General features: G+C 39.1%; 1 protein-coding gene across 3 annotated transcripts in view; it reads left to right on the forward strand.

The window, feature by feature from the left end:
• The window catches only part of SRGAP1 (SLIT-ROBO Rho GTPase activating protein 1), a 145,594-nt gene that overhangs the window by 79,988 nt on the left and 45,237 nt on the right, over positions 1-20,369 (forward strand). For all 3 annotated transcript variants that reach the window (XM_082043241.1, XM_082043242.1, XM_082043243.1), the window contains exons 4-6: positions 4,935-4,997; positions 15,367-15,549; positions 15,938-16,066. In XM_082043241.1, coding sequence (XP_081899367.1) covers positions 4,935-4,997; positions 15,367-15,549; positions 15,938-16,066 — 375 coding nt within the window. The remainder of the gene's footprint in view (positions 1-4,934; positions 4,998-15,366; positions 15,550-15,937; positions 16,067-20,369) is intronic.

Genomic DNA, 20,369 nt, shown 5'->3' on the forward strand with positions numbered 1-20,369 from the left:
CTGCCTTTGTCCACCTCACCGGTGGGCAACTACCTCCTCAAATGAAACTTTTCCATGAGCCCAACATTTTCTAGAGGGATATTGTTTGCATGTTCTCTTGACTCCAGCTTGAATTTTAGTAATGAAACAATCAATTTCCTCATTTCCTGGCCATGCTTACCAGTAGAGTACTGGTTTGTGGCCTCTCCTGCTGGTGTATCCTACATGGGAAAGAACACAAAGTCATGAGTCTGTAGCAACCCCTTTAGTTTTTCTGTAAAACTTGTGTACAGTACCCAGTGTTGGTCTATATGAAATGTAGTGATGAAGGCTATCTGTGCCCCTTGGTCTTTGTACCTTGACTTTGTCTCACTATCATCTCTTGTTCCTCATCCTGGTTCTTCCTTTTGGGTGCATGTATACATCTGTCTCAACATTTGGGTTGTGTTGGTGAAATGATCCCGATTGGTTGTTCCTTACACGTTCTGATGGGCCAGGATATATTGTATTCAGGTACCTGATTGTACGTGGCTTTCCTGTCTAGACTTGCCCACTTAATGTGTAGATATTCATTATTTTCATTCTCCCGGGAGCTCTTTGTCATTCTTTTTTCCAGGGGTCATGAACCAGCATCTGTTTAAATGTACTAAATGCAGGACAAAGATAGGATCTAGTTCACATATTCTGTGGCATTTATCTGATGACATTATGTCAGGCCTCATATTTCCAGATAGGCACTTAAGCTCTTCTTCTTTTTAGTTGCTGGCATATAAAAGCAGTACAGATTGCTGTTCATGCCAGGCCTTCGTGCTGCACATAAAATTACGAACATAAAGTAGCAGAGTTCAAACCTTGCATGCTTGCGTGTTTCTTCAGGCAGATGGGGTAGGTGGCCTCATGGGGACAATTAAAGAATAAAGTAATAAGGAAAAATGTCAAGCAGAAGGGAGAAGTAGTATGCAGAACATTTCATGCAGTGATTCTTGTTACCCCAGCATTAATAATCAACTGTATAAACACATACCCACAAAATCCTTAAGCAGATTTGTATATTTATAATTTATAAACATGTATTTTCTTTGGACAGAAACCATAATGAGCCAAGATGAACATATCTTCCAGTGTTTACAGTAAAAGATGCTGGAGAAGCCAAGCACAATAAATATTTTAGTTCCATAATCTGGCTATTAACAAGGAATATGACTACCTGCCAAATCTATTTGAGTTTATGAAGATCGTGGCATATATTGAGATTTTTTTGCATCATTTTCTTAAACATTTAGAGGTTTAAAAGTATACCAAAGCTAGAGACTGGCAAATCTGGGACAAAATTTTACTATGAGTTGGCTATGTCAGTGCCACCACAGCTCATGAAAACTCCTTAAAAGAAGGGTTTGCAAATTACTTCCCCCAGGGACCAGCAGCAGACTCATTTAAAAGCAATAGTCACAGAATATTTTCCCTAAGTGATGTAACTGAGAGCAGCATTGTGTGTGCTAAATACAGACACTAAAGAGTTCCAGGAAGAGCTGAACTGACACTTAAATTTCAGTTAAAAAATGAAATAAAACAAAACAGGAAAGTTTGGGTGCCCAATTAACTGAAATGGCTGGAAAAATTCTTACAGACTTCAATGAAAGGGTATTAATGTAGAATAAAATTTCAGGTTTCTCAGATATAAATCTAGAAATATAAATCTTGATACATCAGTTGGACCACTGGTGTGTTGGAAGTTTGAGCACATATTGAAAGGCTGGTTTGGATACACTTATATGTCTGTTGCATGGGCATGATCTATCCTACCATCAGATGAAAAAATTACGCTACTGTCTTTTAATGTGTTTAACCAGATTAGTAACATATATAATATTTTTACCAAGAGTTTGCATGTGCTCTGACTTTTTTATTATATTATTTGTTCTCTTGGTTAATAGATACTAATGCATGTCTCTTGGACATAGTGAATTAAAAAAAACACCTCAGTGGTTGTTTGTCAGGTTTTAATGGCCTGATTAGAGCTCTCAGCTCCAGGAAAACGTGTGCTGTGTCTTACATTCTGTTGTTTGGCCACCCTGAGGATGGTTCCTGGAGAAGCACACTGTTCAAACATGCTGAACTACTGCAGGGAATAGGAAGCATAGAAGAGAAATAGGAGGGCCATTAACCGCTGAAAATAAAGGCTCTTCTTATCTGGTGCTCTAACACGCTGTGTACTACACAGTAAAAACCATATTGCTTGCCGCTTGGGTCAGTATTTCTTGATCTTAAATGGTAATGTAAAAAATTCTGGTTCTTGAAAATAAATTCCCTTTATACTGCAAAAGTTAAGCAAAATTCCTGATTTTTGTTGGACAATTCCTACAAAATCTTTCATCCAAAAGAGGCAGCAACTGACATGTTACCCTTCACTACAGGCACCTTCTTCAGGTTGGATTCCCCAGGTGAACTGGTGGAAGGACGATTCGTGATCCTGGGGCATTGCCAGGCTGTCTCTTCCTAATTTTTACTCTTTTTGCTGATCATTTCCCTCCCTCTATTTTCACTTCCCATTTGAGAGCCTATTGTCCTTTCCTGAAAACATTTCCCTCCTTCCTCTGTCATCACCTCTTGCACTCACCCTCCAGTGTAATATTGACCAATGTGCTGCCCAGAAAAGACTGTGCATGCATGGCGGCCAGTAAATGGTGAGGGCTGGACCGCTTGTGCTTCAGTGCTGCACAAAGCTCTAAAGGGGCAAAGAGAAGAAATGAGTCCTCGTAAATAGTGATAATTCCCCTAATCCTCAACTCATCCTGTGTCTGTTTGTGTTGAGGTGTAAGTGAAGAGCAAAAAAGTAGGCTATGTCTTTCAGAGAACTATTGTGTGCTTTGCTTACAAGAAAACTGAGTTGCAGTTTTGTGTCTCACCTTCTGAAACAAACTTTTGTGCTGCCAGGCTAAGGCACAAAACATTCCTGTATGTAGGGCTTGAGTTGCCGTCAGCTTTGAGATGATAGTGCCCAACACTTGAAAGGGATAAATTGCTTGAAGCTGGAGTTCATCTATGTTTTTTTCCCACATGTATGTGCTTTCATCTTCCAGTCTTAATGTCTACAATCTTATTTGTATGTTGTGTCCTTCTTTCAGCTAAAGCAGTTTTAAAAACAGAGTACTCATATTCAGCACTATAGAAGCAGCTATCCAAGAGATAGTGGTGGCTTCCATGTTGTGGAGCTTTGAGGAGATGTGTAAGCTGTGTCAGAACTGCGCTGCTGACTTTTAAGGGCAGGTTGCCAATGTAAAGCAATGAAAAGCAATTCAGAATTCTTGCTAAAGCTTTTACTGTGTTTCCCTACAGCAGCTTGCCAATCTGCAATCCTTTTCTAATTCTTTATAAGCACTCTGTGCACTGCCCTGCATATAAATTTTTATCCTTCGTATTAGATTAAAACAATCTGATATTAGCAAAGAAATTTAAGTAATAAGCCTTATTTTCTAGATTCTTCGCTATTAGAGCATACCTTGTGAAAAATACCAGACTTTGAAAAGTATAAGCAAAAGGGAAATTTTTGTAGTAGTTCTGTATAACTGTGCTTCAAAGCATCTGTCTCACTGTGCCTTAGCTGCTACAGCCAATGCCCTTGGGAATACAAGAATTCCACTGCAGTGTTTTTTAATTTATGTTTCTACCTTCTTGTTGGCTAAAAGTCATCTCGCATATAAGGACTGGAGTGAATATTGATAAGTGGTATGACAGGTTCCTTAAAATACTGCCCAGAGTTAGGAGTGTGACAGTAGGAATAGGAGCAAAAAATGCAACATTTTCTGTTCCAGCTACTGTACGTGTCTTGCATCTTCCTGGAAGACGCAGTGGGTGGGATGTGTGGGGTGGTTCCTCCTCAAATGTGGGTGTTGCACTGAAACTTCTCATTCAGAAACCGTTATTCCTGCAGGTGTTTTAGTGATGGCCAAGTATGTGTTAGCGGCTCTGGAGATGAGTCATCCCTGAGGATGTTCCTTTGGCTTCTATACAAACACTAAGTACTTCTCATAGCTTAGGCCATTATCTATCATGAAGTTGGAGTTTTTAGAAGCTGGGCTAATTATCAATTTATTCACAGAAAGAAAAGCTGACATTTCCAGCCTGGATATTACAATGCTGAGCATCGCAGAAGAGATGTAGCCAGGCGGTTTGCCAGGTCCCATAGCTCTATTCTACAGCTGTTTTCCAAAGCTCATGGTACAAATGCCTTCAACTCTGGCACAGTTGCCACAATTTTCATCCGATTGAACTGCTATGGACAACTAACAAAGGAATATATTTGAATGAGACTCCAATTAAATACTCTTGTTTTGACATACTTGCTTTCTTTAATAACTAGTGCTAAGCATTTCTTTTTTTCTGGGTCAGAACGAAAGTAAAGACACCGTCCAGAAAAGCTAAACAAAGCTGTTTCAGCAGCCCAGTCTGTGGAATATTATGCAGTTGAGTATCTGTTTCAAAGAGGAGGCCCAATTATTTCTTGCATAAATATTTGGATAGTCGCATGTGCTGAGAGACAAAGACTATTCTAGGTGTAAAACTGGGTGGGATGTCCCTCTAGAATATCACATTCCACATGGCTTTTTTTTTGTATATATCATACCAGTTGTAAAACAGTACACAGTTTGTTCCATTAAAAAGGTGTATAACATTAATCCTGAACTTCAGCCTTTCTGTTGGCACCTAATGTCCTGATGCTTCATGGGAAAATCTCTCAAATTACTTCTGGGTTTCCTTTTAGAAGTTTTCTGTCCAGGTGTTATCTGTGTACCTCTGCATCATTATTTTAGTTCACTGTAATTCTGTCAGAACAGTGTCTTTGCAAGCAATATTGCATTCACTATCTAGGGTGAACAATGAGTATGAATATAAAGAAGCAAATGCGTGTTGCAGGTTTTGCTTGCCTTTTTCTAATGATTTCTTTTTAATTACAGAGCAAAGAGATTGCATTTCAGCTTCATGAAGACTTAATGAAAGTTCTTAATGAGCTTTACACAGTAAGTACCGTCACTTATTTAGCTTATCTTCTTCTATATCGGACTTCTTCTGTAAGTTTTAAGTGTCCCTTTATCTAGCAAGTTACCCCCCGGTGGAGATGATGCTTGTTTTTGTCTTTTTACACAGTCTGAATTATCTCTTTTGGAAAAACTACTCAGTTGTTTATAATACATATGCTAATGCTTTCAGGATTACTCTTTAGTTTCAACTCTTTTTCCCTCCAGACTATACTAAGCCAGTTTATTGTAAGGCATTTCTACTCAGAGCTTGCCAGAGCAAAGCTTCTTCCTTTTCTGCCTTGTTTCGTCCATGCTGCCATCTGCTTGGTTTGACTCATGGACTGCACTGAGTAAAAATGGTAAATGTTACTTATGTGCCCTTCCCTCTCCCGATCTGGAATAAGTAAATAATTAAAAGAAAAATAGAGTGTTGTGTAGGTTTTTCATACTGTTCAGAGAGGTCAAGAAAAAAACACTCTAAGCATTCTGGCAAGCTGCTGCTAACCCTTTAGAAAATCTGAGAGAAGGTAGATCTGAACTTATTTTCCTCTTTGAAAATCATCTATACAACTTGTTAGTAGGGGATGAGGTCTTGTCTACCCAAAAAATGTTTCCCAAAATATTTTTGAGAGGATATGTTCTGAGAAAGAACAAAACAGGAATTACTCTTTGTTTTAAACATAGGGATACAATGAAGAGGAACTGGTAATATCCACCCCTTACAAAAGTCTATTGATTCTTGAGGGTTGAGGAAGTTGTACATTAAAATTCTTCCTTCTGTCTGGAAGAACTGAAACTTCTATGCTCCAGTACCCTGCATAACAGTCTCTAGACTGTTCTGTTCTCTGTCCTCAAGATTTGGGGGACCAGAAAAAAAAAAACCATAATATCTATATCAAGAAACAATTTGTGATGTTAAGGAAGTTTAGGAAGATATCACAGACCAGGTCTCCTCAGCGAGAGATCAGTCAGACTTAACTTTTATGCATCTTGTCGGTTTTTCTTTTAACTTAGGTAAAATGTGCACCCATCAGTGGATGGGTTGAAGAACATTTGAACTCAACAACTTAGGTGGCAAAAATAAGATCCAAACAAATTTAGACGTGTCTCACTGTCCTGGGTTCTCTTGGTTTGTAGTTATGGACATGGATTCCTAACACCTACCTAAATTTTTTCCTGGCGGCGGAGGGGGGGCTTTTCTTCGGGGCTCTCTTTTTCCTGAAATCACCACTGATTTTGTAGGATGTAATACTGCAAAACTCTGTTGGCTCAAGCCTGTAGTCAGGGCAGTGTGCTGGGATCAGCTTCTGCACAGCAGCGGCAGCCGCAGGCACTTCACACAGCTGCAGGGATCGGTGGCTGGAGGAGCCGTTGCACTAGTGGGGCTTCAGTGGTGAGTAAGCCCTGAAAATACAGTCATGTTGTAATTAAACAGTTGTGTAACTCCAGTGCCTGGTGAGGTGCGGGATTAGTGTCCCTGCTCCCAGGGTAGGAGAAGAGTGAAGCATGTGCTGAAATACTTTGCTGAATCATCAGTGAAAATCTGCAGGACTGGATTTTGGTATTTTCACTCTTTTTCTTCGCACTAGTGCTGTATCTTCCCACTGATGGCTACAGATTTATTCAGATCACAGAATGTCAGGGATTGGAAGGGAACCTTGAAAGATCAGCTAGTCCAGTCCCCCTGCCGGAGCAGGAACACCTAGATGAGGTTACACAGGAAGGTGTCCAGGAGGGTTTTGGATGTCTCCAGAGAAGGAGACTCCACAAACTCCCTGGGCAGCCTGTTCCAGTGTTCTGACACACTCACTGTGAAGAAGTTTCTTCTCATATTTAAGTGGAACCTCCTGTGTTCCACTTTGCACCCATTGCCCCCTGTCCTGTCACTGGTGTCACCAAGAAGAGCCTGGCTCATCCTTGTGACATTAACTTGTATGTTTATTAACTTGTATGTCATGGCTTTCAGTGAATGCAAACTACTTTCTCAGAAGTTCAGATTTTTGTAAAATAGGAAGTTTTTGAAGTTATTAGAATACAGAGCATGTGAACAATTTGAATTAGGTTGCTGTTGCAGGCTGTTTTTTTGGATGGAGTTTACTTCACCTAATGTTCAGGCATCTGCAGTGTAGGTACAAATATCTTAGCTTGCCATCTGAGTTCCAGTGATAGTCGCTGGAAATCTAATATGGGGAGATCAGACCCCTCTGTCTGATCAGGTGCAGACACCTGCTTCAGATGAATTTATCTACACCATTAACTCCATTGTCCAGCTTTCATTGACTGCAAAGGAACTGGTCAGCAGTAGATTCCCATCTTTAGCCAGTTGCAACCAATACTTAGTAAAGTGACAATATGGTGCAGAACAACACCAGTTCCACTGATTGCATCTTTAGAATGATCATCAGCATATCTGTGTAACATATGTGATTGTGCACATAAAGGTAGAAACCTATCTGGACACATGGAAACCTCATGCACAGGTTTTTAATTGTGTGACATTTACTGTTTACAGAATAAGATCCCAGTGCCTGTACCAGAACAAGTATCTACAGTTTTAAAACCTGGGAGGTGTGTTTCTCAGTCACTTACAAAAAGGAGAAGTTATCTTCCTCTTTGCCCGTGATTTATGGAAAGAAAAATTTCAGTCTGACTATTGTGAGATAAATCTTTGTGTCCAAAAGAAAGCAAATTAATATCGAGTCAGCAAAAAATATACTAATATTGAAGTCTCTACTTATTGCTCAGCTCTCTTGTTTTGTTTTTTTTTTTTTAAAAAAGGAATGGAACATTCATGAGGTATAACTCTTAAAAGGTGAAGCCTTTTTGGAGTTTCAAAATCTCTAAAGACTTTGAGTGAGGGGAAGGTATTGGAGTTTTTAATGAACTGAGGGTGTGTGTGAAGAAGGGTTTAGTAATCTGTTTACTTCTTATCATCATTCCTTATCTTACAAGAAAGGTTTGTAAATTAAGGTCACCCTCCAGAAATAAAAAACAAGCAGTTGTGTGTAAAAGTGTGTTGAAGAGAATGAGAGAAGAGAATTAAAGTCACTAAGAGCTAAAATAGTGAGAATTGTTTGTGCTGAGGCACATGTGTATAGGCAATGTAAAGAAATTGCGTGTTTTATTTGTTACTTCTTGAACTTCTCAGATGAGAAGTGGGTACTTTAGGCAGAGGTGTTCAGGCACACACAGTAATTCTGCAGCTCCACAGTAACTCTTTCAAGCAAACATGTTGTTTGCTCCACAGACAAAGTTTAAGACATCATTTATCTGGATTTCCATAATGTTACAGGGTCAGGGACTGGATTAAGTGCTCATTTTAAACTCAAAAGATGAGAGGCTCTACGCACCCTTCTCTAGGATACCAGCCAGACCTAAGGCTTCACCACACCTGCGTTCAGACTTCTCCAGCACCAGGTATCTTGAAGCCAGGTTATCCAGAATGATCCAGAATAAATGGGATGTTTAAAGGAATTGCTATGAAGTTGGTCTGAGTATTAGCCTACTAAGTATCAGAATAACAACTGGCTTTTCTTCAAGTGACAATGCTGTATCATGAGTCTGAAAATCCAGTTTTGCACTTCTGCCTCAGAAAATCCTTTTTAACCTGTTCATAGGGCCAGATCTGAAACCTGCTATAGCTAGGGAGTTGTGTGCATTTGTTTTGATGTTTTTTAGATCAAACAAGTCGATAAGCAGTGCCAGAGGCTTTGCAAAGAAGAAACTGTTCTAAAGAGAAGAAAATAAGAAATCACTGAGGAATTGAAGAGACATGCTACCTTCCACTAAGAGCGGGTTATGGAAGATTTTCAATTAAATAAAATTTCTGCTCGAAGATATTTTAAACTTGCGAAAGCTTGAACTTCTGCCTTTTGAGAGAGATAAACTAGAAAGCATTTTGGCTGCTTATTTAATGTGAAAAAGCTCAGAACTGTCATGAAATGTCAAAAAAAAACACACAAAAAACCAAAAACCAGACACTGTGGAGTATTAAGTCTCTGCTGTTCTTTAAAAATGCACACTAATAATAGATGTTTCTCCTTGCTTACACTTTACATAATTAATTCATTTTCCTGTTTTCATTACTAGGAATAATTTTGAAATAGGAAATTTGTACCATAGGTCTTCATTTACTGCCTGGGAGTAGCTTAGCTTGTGTCGACTTTGACTTGTGCCATCCTCATTAAAATTAGATATCATGTACAGGATTGTCGAAAAAGTAAGAACAGAAGCAGGTGAACTGCGGCTTCAGAAGATGTTCTAAGAACCAGTGAGCAAACCAGGCTTATTTTCCTGGAAGAATCAGAATTTTTTAAGGGACACAACTTCATTTCCCATCTCTTTTACATAGAGAAGGTTTTCTTACACATCACATGGCATATTCCTGTGTTTTCTACATGTTACTCACATGACTAGTGAAATGCATTTTTAAGACTCTGCAGTTTCATTTCTCAGTATTTTACACACTTGTTCTTAAATTATGACTCAAAACATCATGCTAGAAACAATTAAATAGCTAAGCTGCAGTCTGTACCTTTGCAAGTTCATGGCGAGTACTTTTAATTATGCCTGGCTTCTCCCTGACTGTGCCAGCCACTCAGCATTGCCAGGTCTGCAGCATCGCAGCTGCTGCATTCCTCTCTTACTCCTCTCCCTGTTACATTTTCAGCCGATGTAGACTAGTAATCAGTCCCACATTTTACCTAAGGATTTAAACTGTTGAAACTAGAGCAAGGCTCAAATTTTGAGTGAGTGGGGATAGGGAAAGAGGAGCCCAGTTGGTTGTCTGGGGTCACCGAGAGGAGGTTATTTCCTGACAATTACAGGCCAAACTCAAAGCTGCGGGAGGTTTTGGTTGGTGTTTTTTCTGAACTGAGAGATTTAGAAACCTTCTTCTTACATGTTGATTTAAAGAGGCAGCAGATTATTGATTTTACAATAGATCATCTTTGCAACAGAGAGATCTCCCCAGTCCAACTCCTTTTCTGTTTTTCTGGAAAGCTAAAGTATCTTGTATTATTAGATCAAATACTGGAATATGACAGTAATGTCTGAGTGATTTGGAACAGTAGGAAACAGAAGGTAGGCAGAGCCTTTTCTTGCAATGGAGTGGGGTCTTCACTGGATTTTTTAATGGGTGAGGGCATATTCATAAAAGACCTCAAAGGCATTGGGGGGGATCAGTGAGGTGACAAGGTTGCTAAAAATATGGAGCTGTTCTGGTAGTAAGAATGAGGACTAATGGTGGAGAAAAGTGATGTGCATCATAAAAATACATCTTCACTTGGCTTTCTAAATTACTCCTACTGGCATCACGCTTCTCACAAGCAACACAAATGTTAAGGCTTTCAGAAAATGGAAAAAGTAGAGACAGTCCAAAGAAAACAATTTAATATTAAATAGGACAGGGCTGCTGTGCCACTTTAATTTTCCATTGCTTTATCTTACTCTTTAAAAATCTTGGCTCTTTAATTTCTCAAGATAGTTGCTGCCAGATTTTCTTTTTTTCTTTGTTGAAATAACACACAATCTGGATCCAATATAGAACAGTTAAGTCCAATTTCCTATAGCACACCAGAGATCTGAGAAGGTGAAATCAGTGACTCTGTATTGGTAGTAATATATCAGTGACAGTTCCTGGAACCACATCAGAGATTGGTTTGGAAGCGAACAGGATGCTGAAAACAGCTAATACTGAGCCTATTTAACTGCTGGAGGCCACTGATGTAGTAAAATTGGCTTAAGATTTTACTTATTTCTTGGAGAAAGTGCTAGCTAACCTGATTTAATGAATCCCTTGCTACTCCACCTTCTGATAAGAACTCATGACTTAGCAGAGACAATTCTGAAAGAATTCAAACACAGTAATTGCAACAGGGATGAACTACTGTTTCATTAAATGCCTGTTCCCTGAGAACTGCTATAAGAAAGCTCTTAATTATGCAGTTTTATTATAAAAATCGAGCATATGGTAACACATGGTAATTCCAATATATTTTAACTCTGTAGCATTCAGTCCTGGTACACTGAGTTAAGAAGCTTTCTAGAAAAGAAATATGCATGTAGAAAAGGAAAACCAGCGCCTTGCTATGGGAATGTTTTCCTCTTGTAACCCAACGCTAATTACTGTCTTGTTGGTGGATTTGCCCACATAACAATTGTGTGTTTAAATAAAATAATTATCTAAAGGTTTACTCTAACATGCCCTTCCCTGTAATAAGTGGTATATTCTGCCGTAAGCTGAGCTCTTATGAATGATGCTGAAAATTTGGCACACAAAACAAGATGGTCATATCACTAAGCAAACAGTCTGTCACCTACAAGTGAGAGAGTTTGGGTAGCATAATCTTTTTCATCTCCTTATAGTCTGACTTAGTTATCTGACAGAAATATATATTTTACATCACTGGATCTGCAGAATAAACCTGATAAGTTAATTGGAGATAAACTCACTATTTAATTTTAGAAAGGGACTAGTATGCATTTAACAATGCTTGTTCACTACAGTGGAGAATTGCAGCATATGTCGTGATGACAGTTCAGCAATCTGCAAAATTATGACCTTGCTTTCTCTTTTCAGTGCATACTTGATGGCAGATCAATAAGCACTTTGGGGACTAATTAAAGTCAGTTCAGTGATAGATACTCTCACAGGGTAGTCTGTCAGTTCAACAGTTTGGTGGACATTTCAGAAGCAGTATTGCTTGTTTCATCCAATTATTTGTCATTTGAATTTCAGATCTATGGATCTGTTAGGTATTCACAGGTTGGAGATCTGTGGATCTCAGAACTCTTCATACAGTAAGTCTATTTACAAGAATTAGGCAAGCTGTTTACTGCCTTTTACAGTATCTAACAGTCTTTTGAAAACTCCAGGGATAAAAGATGGTATTATGTTAAGGAAAAGAGTCAAATATGCAACTTAGCATGCAAATTCTAAGCTAATTTTTTTGAAGAAGCATGCACTGAAATACTTGGAAGGCACTCTCTAGCTTGTTCCCATTTATTTTCCATGTGTCTGTCTAATGCTTTTTCAAGTTAAGCTTAGCTGCTGCAATATCATCTCTTAAAAAACATTGACAAATCATGAAAAAGGCTGGAGCTGTCAGCTTTCCCCAGAGGCCTGAAAAATAATGATGTCACTAGTGCATGAGATAAGCAGTACTATCAACATCAGCTGAACAGGAGTCAAATGCATGGGCTGATCACCGCTCTGTACATAGTCTGTATGGATTTCTAAGCCTGTGTGGCTTGGGTAAGACAGACTTTGACTGTTTTCCAGCTTTGTGAATACTGCCAAAGGGAGGGCTTCTTTTTCAAATGTAGTTATCTTAGGAATAAATTGTACCAAGAACTTGTGCAGAGATTGTTGTGAGAACATGGATTTTAAGTAGACATTTTGATTCCCCATAGAGACGATGAATTCCATGTAGTTCTCACACAAGACTTTCAGTTGGTGTAGAGTGAGACACTCTGGACTTGGCAGCATGTGCTGTGAGCAGGCAGTGAGAGGAAGAAGTCCTCTTCGGGGATGGGAGGTTAGAGGAGTCAGTGTGGAGGTGTTTGAGCCTCTTGGTGAGAGCTGGTAGTGATGCACTTCTGCTCCTTCACTCAACAAGGAGGCAAGCTGGAACGTCACAGCCACTGCAGAAAGACATTTACGTCCAGTCCGCTGGTCTACGTGGCACTCGGAAAAAATGCTTCAAAAACTTCAGTGCTTATTGCTCTTGTCAAGCAGAACAAATCCTTGCTTCACCACTTCAGTCAGATGCTTTGAGATGTGCTATTAGGAATCTCTGAGGTATTATTATTGTTCCCTCTGCAGGCAGAAAAACTGGGAGAGTATTAAAGAAACTAGCTTTCTTAGATGGAAAGACACGTGAGTTAGCCTTGTCCCACCAACTTAAAAGTCTGTGCAGCTGACTCAGGACAAAAGATAATAAACAAAAGCAAACACCTGTAGACTTCTGTAAAAGAGCACTCAAAAATTGAGTAAAAAGGCCATGAGAGAGGGGCACCACCTTGGTTTTCATTTCATTTTTCCCATAATTTTTAATAGACCCAGAACACTTTCTGTGCTTCTCTGGTTTGTTTTATAAATCATTTCTTTAAGAAGCTCATTTGCAGTAATTCTTGCCATGTGGCTGTGTGAGTTAGACTGCCTGGGCACAGATTATTGACAACTTTAGGAATGCCTTTAGTAACAAGGCGGGGTACAGGGGGCTGAACCTGCTGCTTGGTTAAGCTGGGAACTGTGCAGATGTCGGCTCTGCAGGCTTGCCTTCTCTTCCCAGACTGGCTTTGTTCATCTTTGGGTTTTGCTTCATCCATGTAGACACTGAGCTGCTGGGGCAGCGGCTGTTCCCAGCAGGTGTGGGCAGTGCTGGGACAAGGAGCTCTGCTCTCGTCAGGCCTTGGAACGTGACTGTGCTATCAAATGACAACAGCAGCAATAACACTAAGCCCTGCTTTGGGCAGTTTGGATTTTTCCAGCAGAGAGCTGTAAACGTGTTTTTAAAAATAAAAAAAGGGCCGCTGTTTTTGATGGGTGCCTCTGACTGTTTTATGTTACTACAGGAAGCTGGTGAAGAGTTGCCTGTTTCATTGTTCATATCAAAACTATTTCAGTTGTATCAACAGCATGCCATCAGTATAAAACAGTGACATGCGTAGTTAAGGTGTATAACATGTGTAACATACATGGTTATGCAAAAATTCAGCTCTCTAAAAGCTTCCTTATTTCTGTTGCATAAGACTTTAAATATGCATCTGTTCAGCCATCACCTGACATGGCATGCAGTTGGGTTTTGTTTATCCACGCTGCAGCAAATTTGCACTATTTAGCTTTAGCATCCCCAATGTTGTCACTCAATAGATGCTCCTTAGGTTGGCCTAACTACTCAGTTACAAAAAGTACTCTTCTCCCTGGGGAACATGGCAGCTCCCCAAACTAATCTGTCTGCTCCGTGGGTCACACAAAGCTTTGCTGAGGGAGGAACAGCCCATTTGATTCCTCCCTGGCTGTGTCCTTTGAGGAGATGTGAGTGGCTTGCATGGCCTCGACCCAAAGATAACATCTGCTGCAGAGAGCACTTTGGCATCCTGTGAAGAAAAGAGGAGGCCTCCATCCGCCCGAGGATGCCTTCATGCTTTGTTCCTTGCTTGAAACTTAAGACAACAAAAAAAAAAAAACCAAAGGAAAAAAAAAAAAGGCTGAGGAAGGTGAAAAGTGCTTTCTGTGCTGGAGATGGGCCTCCCCAGCAGAGGTGGGTGGCTTGTGGTTGCTTGCTGCCCACTTCACAGCACTCAAGCTGAGGCTTTTAGGGAAGACTGGGCTGAACTAGCCTCTCTCCCTCTTTGTGGTCAGTGCAGCACATATTTACAGGCTGGCAGCCCAGGCTCTCTTGTCTGAAGAGCCAGCATTTGTGTAGGGGGAAGATAATGGTATTACCTGGGGGGCTATGGGGAAAGCATCTTGACAACTTGTTTGTCAGGGGAGTCCTTCTCCGGCTCTCATCTGGGTTTAGGTCACACCTGATCTGCTGGCTGCACAGTTGGGAGCTGTGTCTTTCCAGGCCATGGACAGCTGTCCAGCTGGCCGGGGATGTGCTCCCAGACCAAAGCTTCCCATTGCTTCTGCTTCCTTCCCGTTGCTTCTGCTTCCTTCCCATTGTCTCTGCTTCCTTCCCCTTTCCTCCGTGCTAAATGGGTCCTTCTGCTTTCAAACATTCAGTGTCCACAACTGAGCTGTTCACTTAGCCCTGACGAAGTCAGATAGATGCGGCACTGACATAGATTGTTTTATTGCTCATTATTTCATGCTTTCACTCAAAGACAAGAATCCTGAAGTTTAGTAAGATGGATTTTGCTCTTTCCTATCAGAGCGATGAAAAAAAAAAATCCCCCCAAAATTTTCTACACAATTTTGACTGAAATATTTGGTAGCTTGTTGCCCTGTTGCCTACCAAAATGTTTCTGTGATACAAGACCCTTCTGAGCAGACATGAGGCAGGATGAGAGATGCTTTCACAAGCTTATATTACAACTCCATCTCCTTTCTCTTTATTTATAGTGATTAGTAAAGCATTCCTAACATATAGAATTTTAGATATATGAATACCTGTTTCTTTAAAGTGAATGCTGGCAGTTTGGACATCATCTGAAGGCCTCATTGAAAGTCAGGTGTATCAGCAAGGCCAATAGACTCACAGTGTCCCTGTTGGGATACTATTAAATACATCTGTCTGTTGGCAAAGAAGCTTATTCAAGGTCCGTGTTTATAAGCAAACTCAAAGGCCCTGTGATTTTTCATAGATACCTTTGTATTTTCATTTTCTCCTAACTCTGTTTTCGCTCTTGTCTTTTGCAGGTGATGAAAACATACCACATGTATCATGCAGAGAGCATCAGTGCAGAAAGCAAACTGAAGGAGGCAGAGAAGCAAGAAGAAAAACAAATTGGAAGGTCAGGGGACCCTGTTTTTCATATTCGACTAGAAGAAAGGCACCAGAGACGGAGCTCTGTGAAAAAGATTGAAAAAATGAAGGAAAAAGTAAATAGTCCTTTTATTTAACTTCATTTGAAGTAAATTCAGTGCATTTGTGGCATTCTTTAGCATGATATTAGACAGAGAAGTCCAACTGGGAGTTAAAATTAAACAAGGTACACATAATAAACTAGCAGTGGGTCATAAATAACTTGACTTAATTGCAGTTCAGAGAGGGGAATACTTTGTTCCTAGTATAATTCTTACTGTATGGTTTGTCACATTTGAAAGAAAATACTAAGTTATCACTTTGTATTACGTTTGATATATGTATAACAGGCTGGCAGCTAAGATTCTTTCTTGTTAATAGGAAGGTGTGCTTGAATTGTTACCATTTTGCTGCCTACCAGAAGGGAAGTAATTCAAATACATTAATATACAACCTTTTTCCTAGCGTCAAGCAAAATATTCCGAAAACAAGCTGAAATCTATTAAGGCCCGTAATGAATATCTGCTCACCCTTGAAGCAACCAATGCTTCTGTTTTCAAGTATTACATTCATGACCTTTCGGATTTAATTGATGTGAGTATTGGCACATTTGTTTTCATGTTTATTCTGTTGTATTAGCACATTTGTTTTCATGGTTATTCTGTTCAGGAATTTTTTTTTTTTTCATTTTCAAAGGGAATACATTAGTCTTATGGGTTGCCTACAATATGCTTATAATTTATAATATTGTATGGTATAATCAGCAGATTTTCCCTTCAGCTTTATATTTCACAAAATAAAGTGCCTTTAAAGTTAGGACATTATGATTTCTCCCCATGTGGCAAGAGAAAATATGACAGAAATAACACAAAAAAGGTAGGCATTTCCATTTTGTACTATAAAAGGATTTCTGGGGTATAGATATTTTTTTACAAAGTAAGCCTCTTAAGTGGGCATCTAATAACGGTACTTGACTCAAAAGAAGGCATTTCCTCTGTGTCTTCAAAATCATTTAGTTTCATTCATTTAGTCATTGAATCAAATATACACTGCTTTTTATTCTAATTTCATGAAGTTTGCAGAACAGACACAGTCAATCCCATACTTTATCCTGTGAACAGCATTTTTACTGATTTCCATTATGTTATTCCTGTGAGAATATCACTGGAGAATGAGGTTTTACACTGATATTGACTTGTACCAGCATTTGGTGTCCAGAACCTGTACTATTGACATTCTTAGATAATATGGAGGGAGCATCCCACACTTACCATGTCCCACTCTCTTTGTAAACTGACCACGTGTCTGATAGAGAAAATTTGGAGACAGCAAACACAAGTTCAAGAACATTCATTAACTAGTAATGCAGTGTTAAGTAAGTCAGTGACTATGCCCCTGTGGCCCATGTGAAATCCTAGATATTGGAATATGCTTTCTACTGCAACAATAGCATTTGTTATTTACAATAGTAAGTAACATTCACGTACAGTCATTTCTGGTGGGATGTTCATCACAAAGATAAGCCAGCTGAGCTCTGGTTTCTAATATAGGATAAATTAATGCAGCATTTGACAAGAGGTTTCTCATTTCTACTGTCTGGAGAAGCAAAGCTTGATAGAGAAGGTGAAAAATGCCTTCTTGAGATGAATGGACTAAAATAGCCTCATATATGCATTTTACTGAATGTTTTCTGAATACTGAGTGTCAGAGTTGCAAGGGGAAGAGAAGACCTGTATACATACATACACAAAGACCAAACTCTTTGGAGTTAGCATTTGTAAAGATATTTACACAACCATAAAGACTAGAGCTCTCTCATTTTACAATATTTAGTAATGCAGGAAAATGATACCTACTTTGCGTGGCCTTTTCCAAACTGTGGACCAATGGAGACAATAACATTCTTTTGGCAAAATGGCCTTAGAAATGACTCTTCCCTAAGGAATTTAAATGGAAAACTTAACTGTCCTTTTCATCACTGTTTTGTAAGAGCAGGCTGTAAATATGTGCAACCAGAATTTGCTTCAGAGCCAATTTAATCCGATAGTGAGCTTGTTTAAATGAAGTGTCTTTCAGACATTTGTATTTAATCATAATACACTGTGAAAGCATTGGTATCTGGACAGAGTGTTTACTACTTGACAAAGGAAACACGTCTTGTAAATGCAAGAGTCTTGGCAAGATTTTGGGGTTATATCATTGCAATGTGTGACATGCTTCCCACTGGCCATATGTTGCAACCATCCAGACTATTTCATTTTGTAAATCTATTAATGTCGTGGTACGGTTCTGAATTTTCAGAGCAGCGGTGGCCTTTTCATTCTTTGCCCTCTCTCCTTTGTCCCTGTGTGCCTGCCTGACTTTCTCTGCTTGCCTGAACTCTCTCTTGCCTGTATAGAAGGGGCTACTTCTCCTCTATGTCTGAATTCCAGTTAACATGGAAGAGATTTAGAACTCCCCAAGCTGTTGCTGTTGCCCATAAATAAAACTGAATGTTTTCCTGTGTTACTGAAAAAATATGTCTGATAAAAATGGGATAAATATATGATGGAATGCAGCGAACTGTTCAATATATACATTTTTTTTGGTAACAAGATTGGGGAGGCTTGTGGGATATAATTTTTTCTTACAAAAAAAATATAGTTCTTTCATTTGGATTCTACTGCATTTTCCATTTGTGAAGCTCATGTGGAAAATCCTAAATTGCAGTTCCTCAGCTGAACTCAGTCTGAACTGTTCAACTCCTTCATTTCATCAACAAAGCTCAAGGCTTCTGACTTAAAATGATGATTTGTTGTTCATCTTCAGCTCTTACGATAAAAGCAAGATAAAGATATTGCTGGAGTCTTAGCTGGATGTTTTAATGCATTTAGAAACCTGAGGATTGAGACCAACATTTGCAAAAAACTAGAGGGATAAACAGGATTTGAAAGGCACAGAATGTTTCTGTTCCCTGCATACTGTACTAGAGGAATTTGAATTTTCTGTTAAATATTTCTTCTCTGCTGATTATAAGTAGGATCTAGTTCAAGGAAAGGACAGGATTAGTTTTGTTTATTTGTGCCTTGTAAAAAGGTAGTCAAGACTACTTGTTTTGCTGAATAAAATAAGCTTTATCTCATATGTAGAATTTTTTTTTGAGATTGTGGGTTTCAGAGTACAGACTCCTGCTAATCTGACTGTTAGTACCAACATCTGTCCACATGGCACATACTGTTACTCATTTACTTGAAGATTTCCATGTAATTGAGTTTATTAGATTTATCTGGGTATAAGAGGAATGCAGGGACCTTTTTTTCAGACTTACCGTGCACTCATATGATCTGAAGATAAATGCTAGGAAATAGTGATCAAAACAATTTGACTGTAGTTCTGCTGCTGGAATAAATAAAATATTAATGTCTTGGTCTTTCTTAGAGTGGAGATTCTGAATCTCTAATTGCAGTCTGCATGCTTTGGATGGTTAGGAAGTTAGGGAACATTTAGCTCTTATGATCTTAATGTATTCTGTAAAGGTTCTTTGTTAATCATTCATAGAACCAAGTTTAAAACTAGGCTAGAGTGTGTGAAGCTCACAGTATTTGTTACATAAGTTCTCATAAATATGATATGTGCAGCCAGATCCCTTCGATTTGAATATTGATGTCCGTGTAACAGGAAGATTAGAAAGTGACTTATTCAGAGGTTAAGACTTTTTTTATTAATTTCTCTTTCCATTGGCATTAGAATTTTATTATTATTCCTGAAATGAAATGAAAAGTAGTTCGGCTGTTTGATTGAAGCTCCGTGCTAAGCACTGCAGTTTATTTCGTTCAAGCCTAAATATACTCTGGGGTGCAATAAAGACAGTAAATGCTCTTGAGACTGCTTCAGATTTAATTCCAGATAAGAATAGAATGCAAATTACAAAATTAATTTCTCACACATATCCCAAATGCATCACTCATCTCCCTCCACTTTGCCCAACCGAAAGTCTTTATGAATCCAGAAATGCAATAAAACTTGTAATCTATGATTTCATTTTTTCATTTCTCATCTTCGTATCTTGTTGCACCGAGTTCTCATCGCTCTGGCCCACAGATTGATAGCAGATTTCATTAGCCATCCAGCTGCATCCGTGGTGTGCTGATGAGTGAACCTCGAAGATTCATATTTATTTTGGTTGACGGTGGGGTTTCTTGCTTGAACTTTACAAATCCTTCTCCAAGCCACAGATTTTTCCTGAAAGTCTTGTATACAGGCACATGTGTGTGTATCTGCACACTAATGTAGTTTTTTGCAACACCACAAAGGTTAGTCATTTTTTTTCCAAACCTGGTCAGACAGGATGTGATGGGGGCAGCAGTTTATCAGCAATTCATTAAATTTTTAGTCTTAGTAACGAACAAAAACCTGAACTCCCATCTCCGTTACAGACAACTCTCTTTCTAAACCATCACTAATACTAGCAAATTAAAGCAGTACTCTGTCTTTCTGAGTAGCCATGAGTTGCTATTGTGACAGAGCCATTCCCCAGTTAAAATTATCTTTGTCTCCAAATTTTGGAGAAAGTGAACTGTAGTCTGGCAGAAGTAAGAGCTGTCATGTCTAATGAATGCTTATTTTTGCTTTTATAAAAATAACTTTACTCATACCTATTCTTACTTAAATAGTTAAAGCAAAATTCCAAATTCAGGCATTTTGAATTCCATTCAAAGAGCCAGTGGTGATAAGGCATTAGTTCAGGATCTGGCTTTAGTTCTTGTTTGCTGTGCTGGCATTGCAAGAAAATGCCTGAGTCTGGCAGGATGTTCTGCTTCGCTTGAGGAACCCCTGTTCATGGCTGAGAGGCCATATTTGTCACCCTGTTCAGCTGTCGTCACCTGCAGAAGATGGCCATGGCTTCCATTAATGGGCA

The sequence above is a fragment of the Streptopelia decaocto genome, assembly GCF_964273445.1.
Source record: "Streptopelia decaocto genome assembly, chromosome: 1".
Lineage (NCBI taxonomy): Eukaryota > Metazoa > Chordata > Aves > Columbiformes > Columbidae > Streptopelia > Streptopelia decaocto.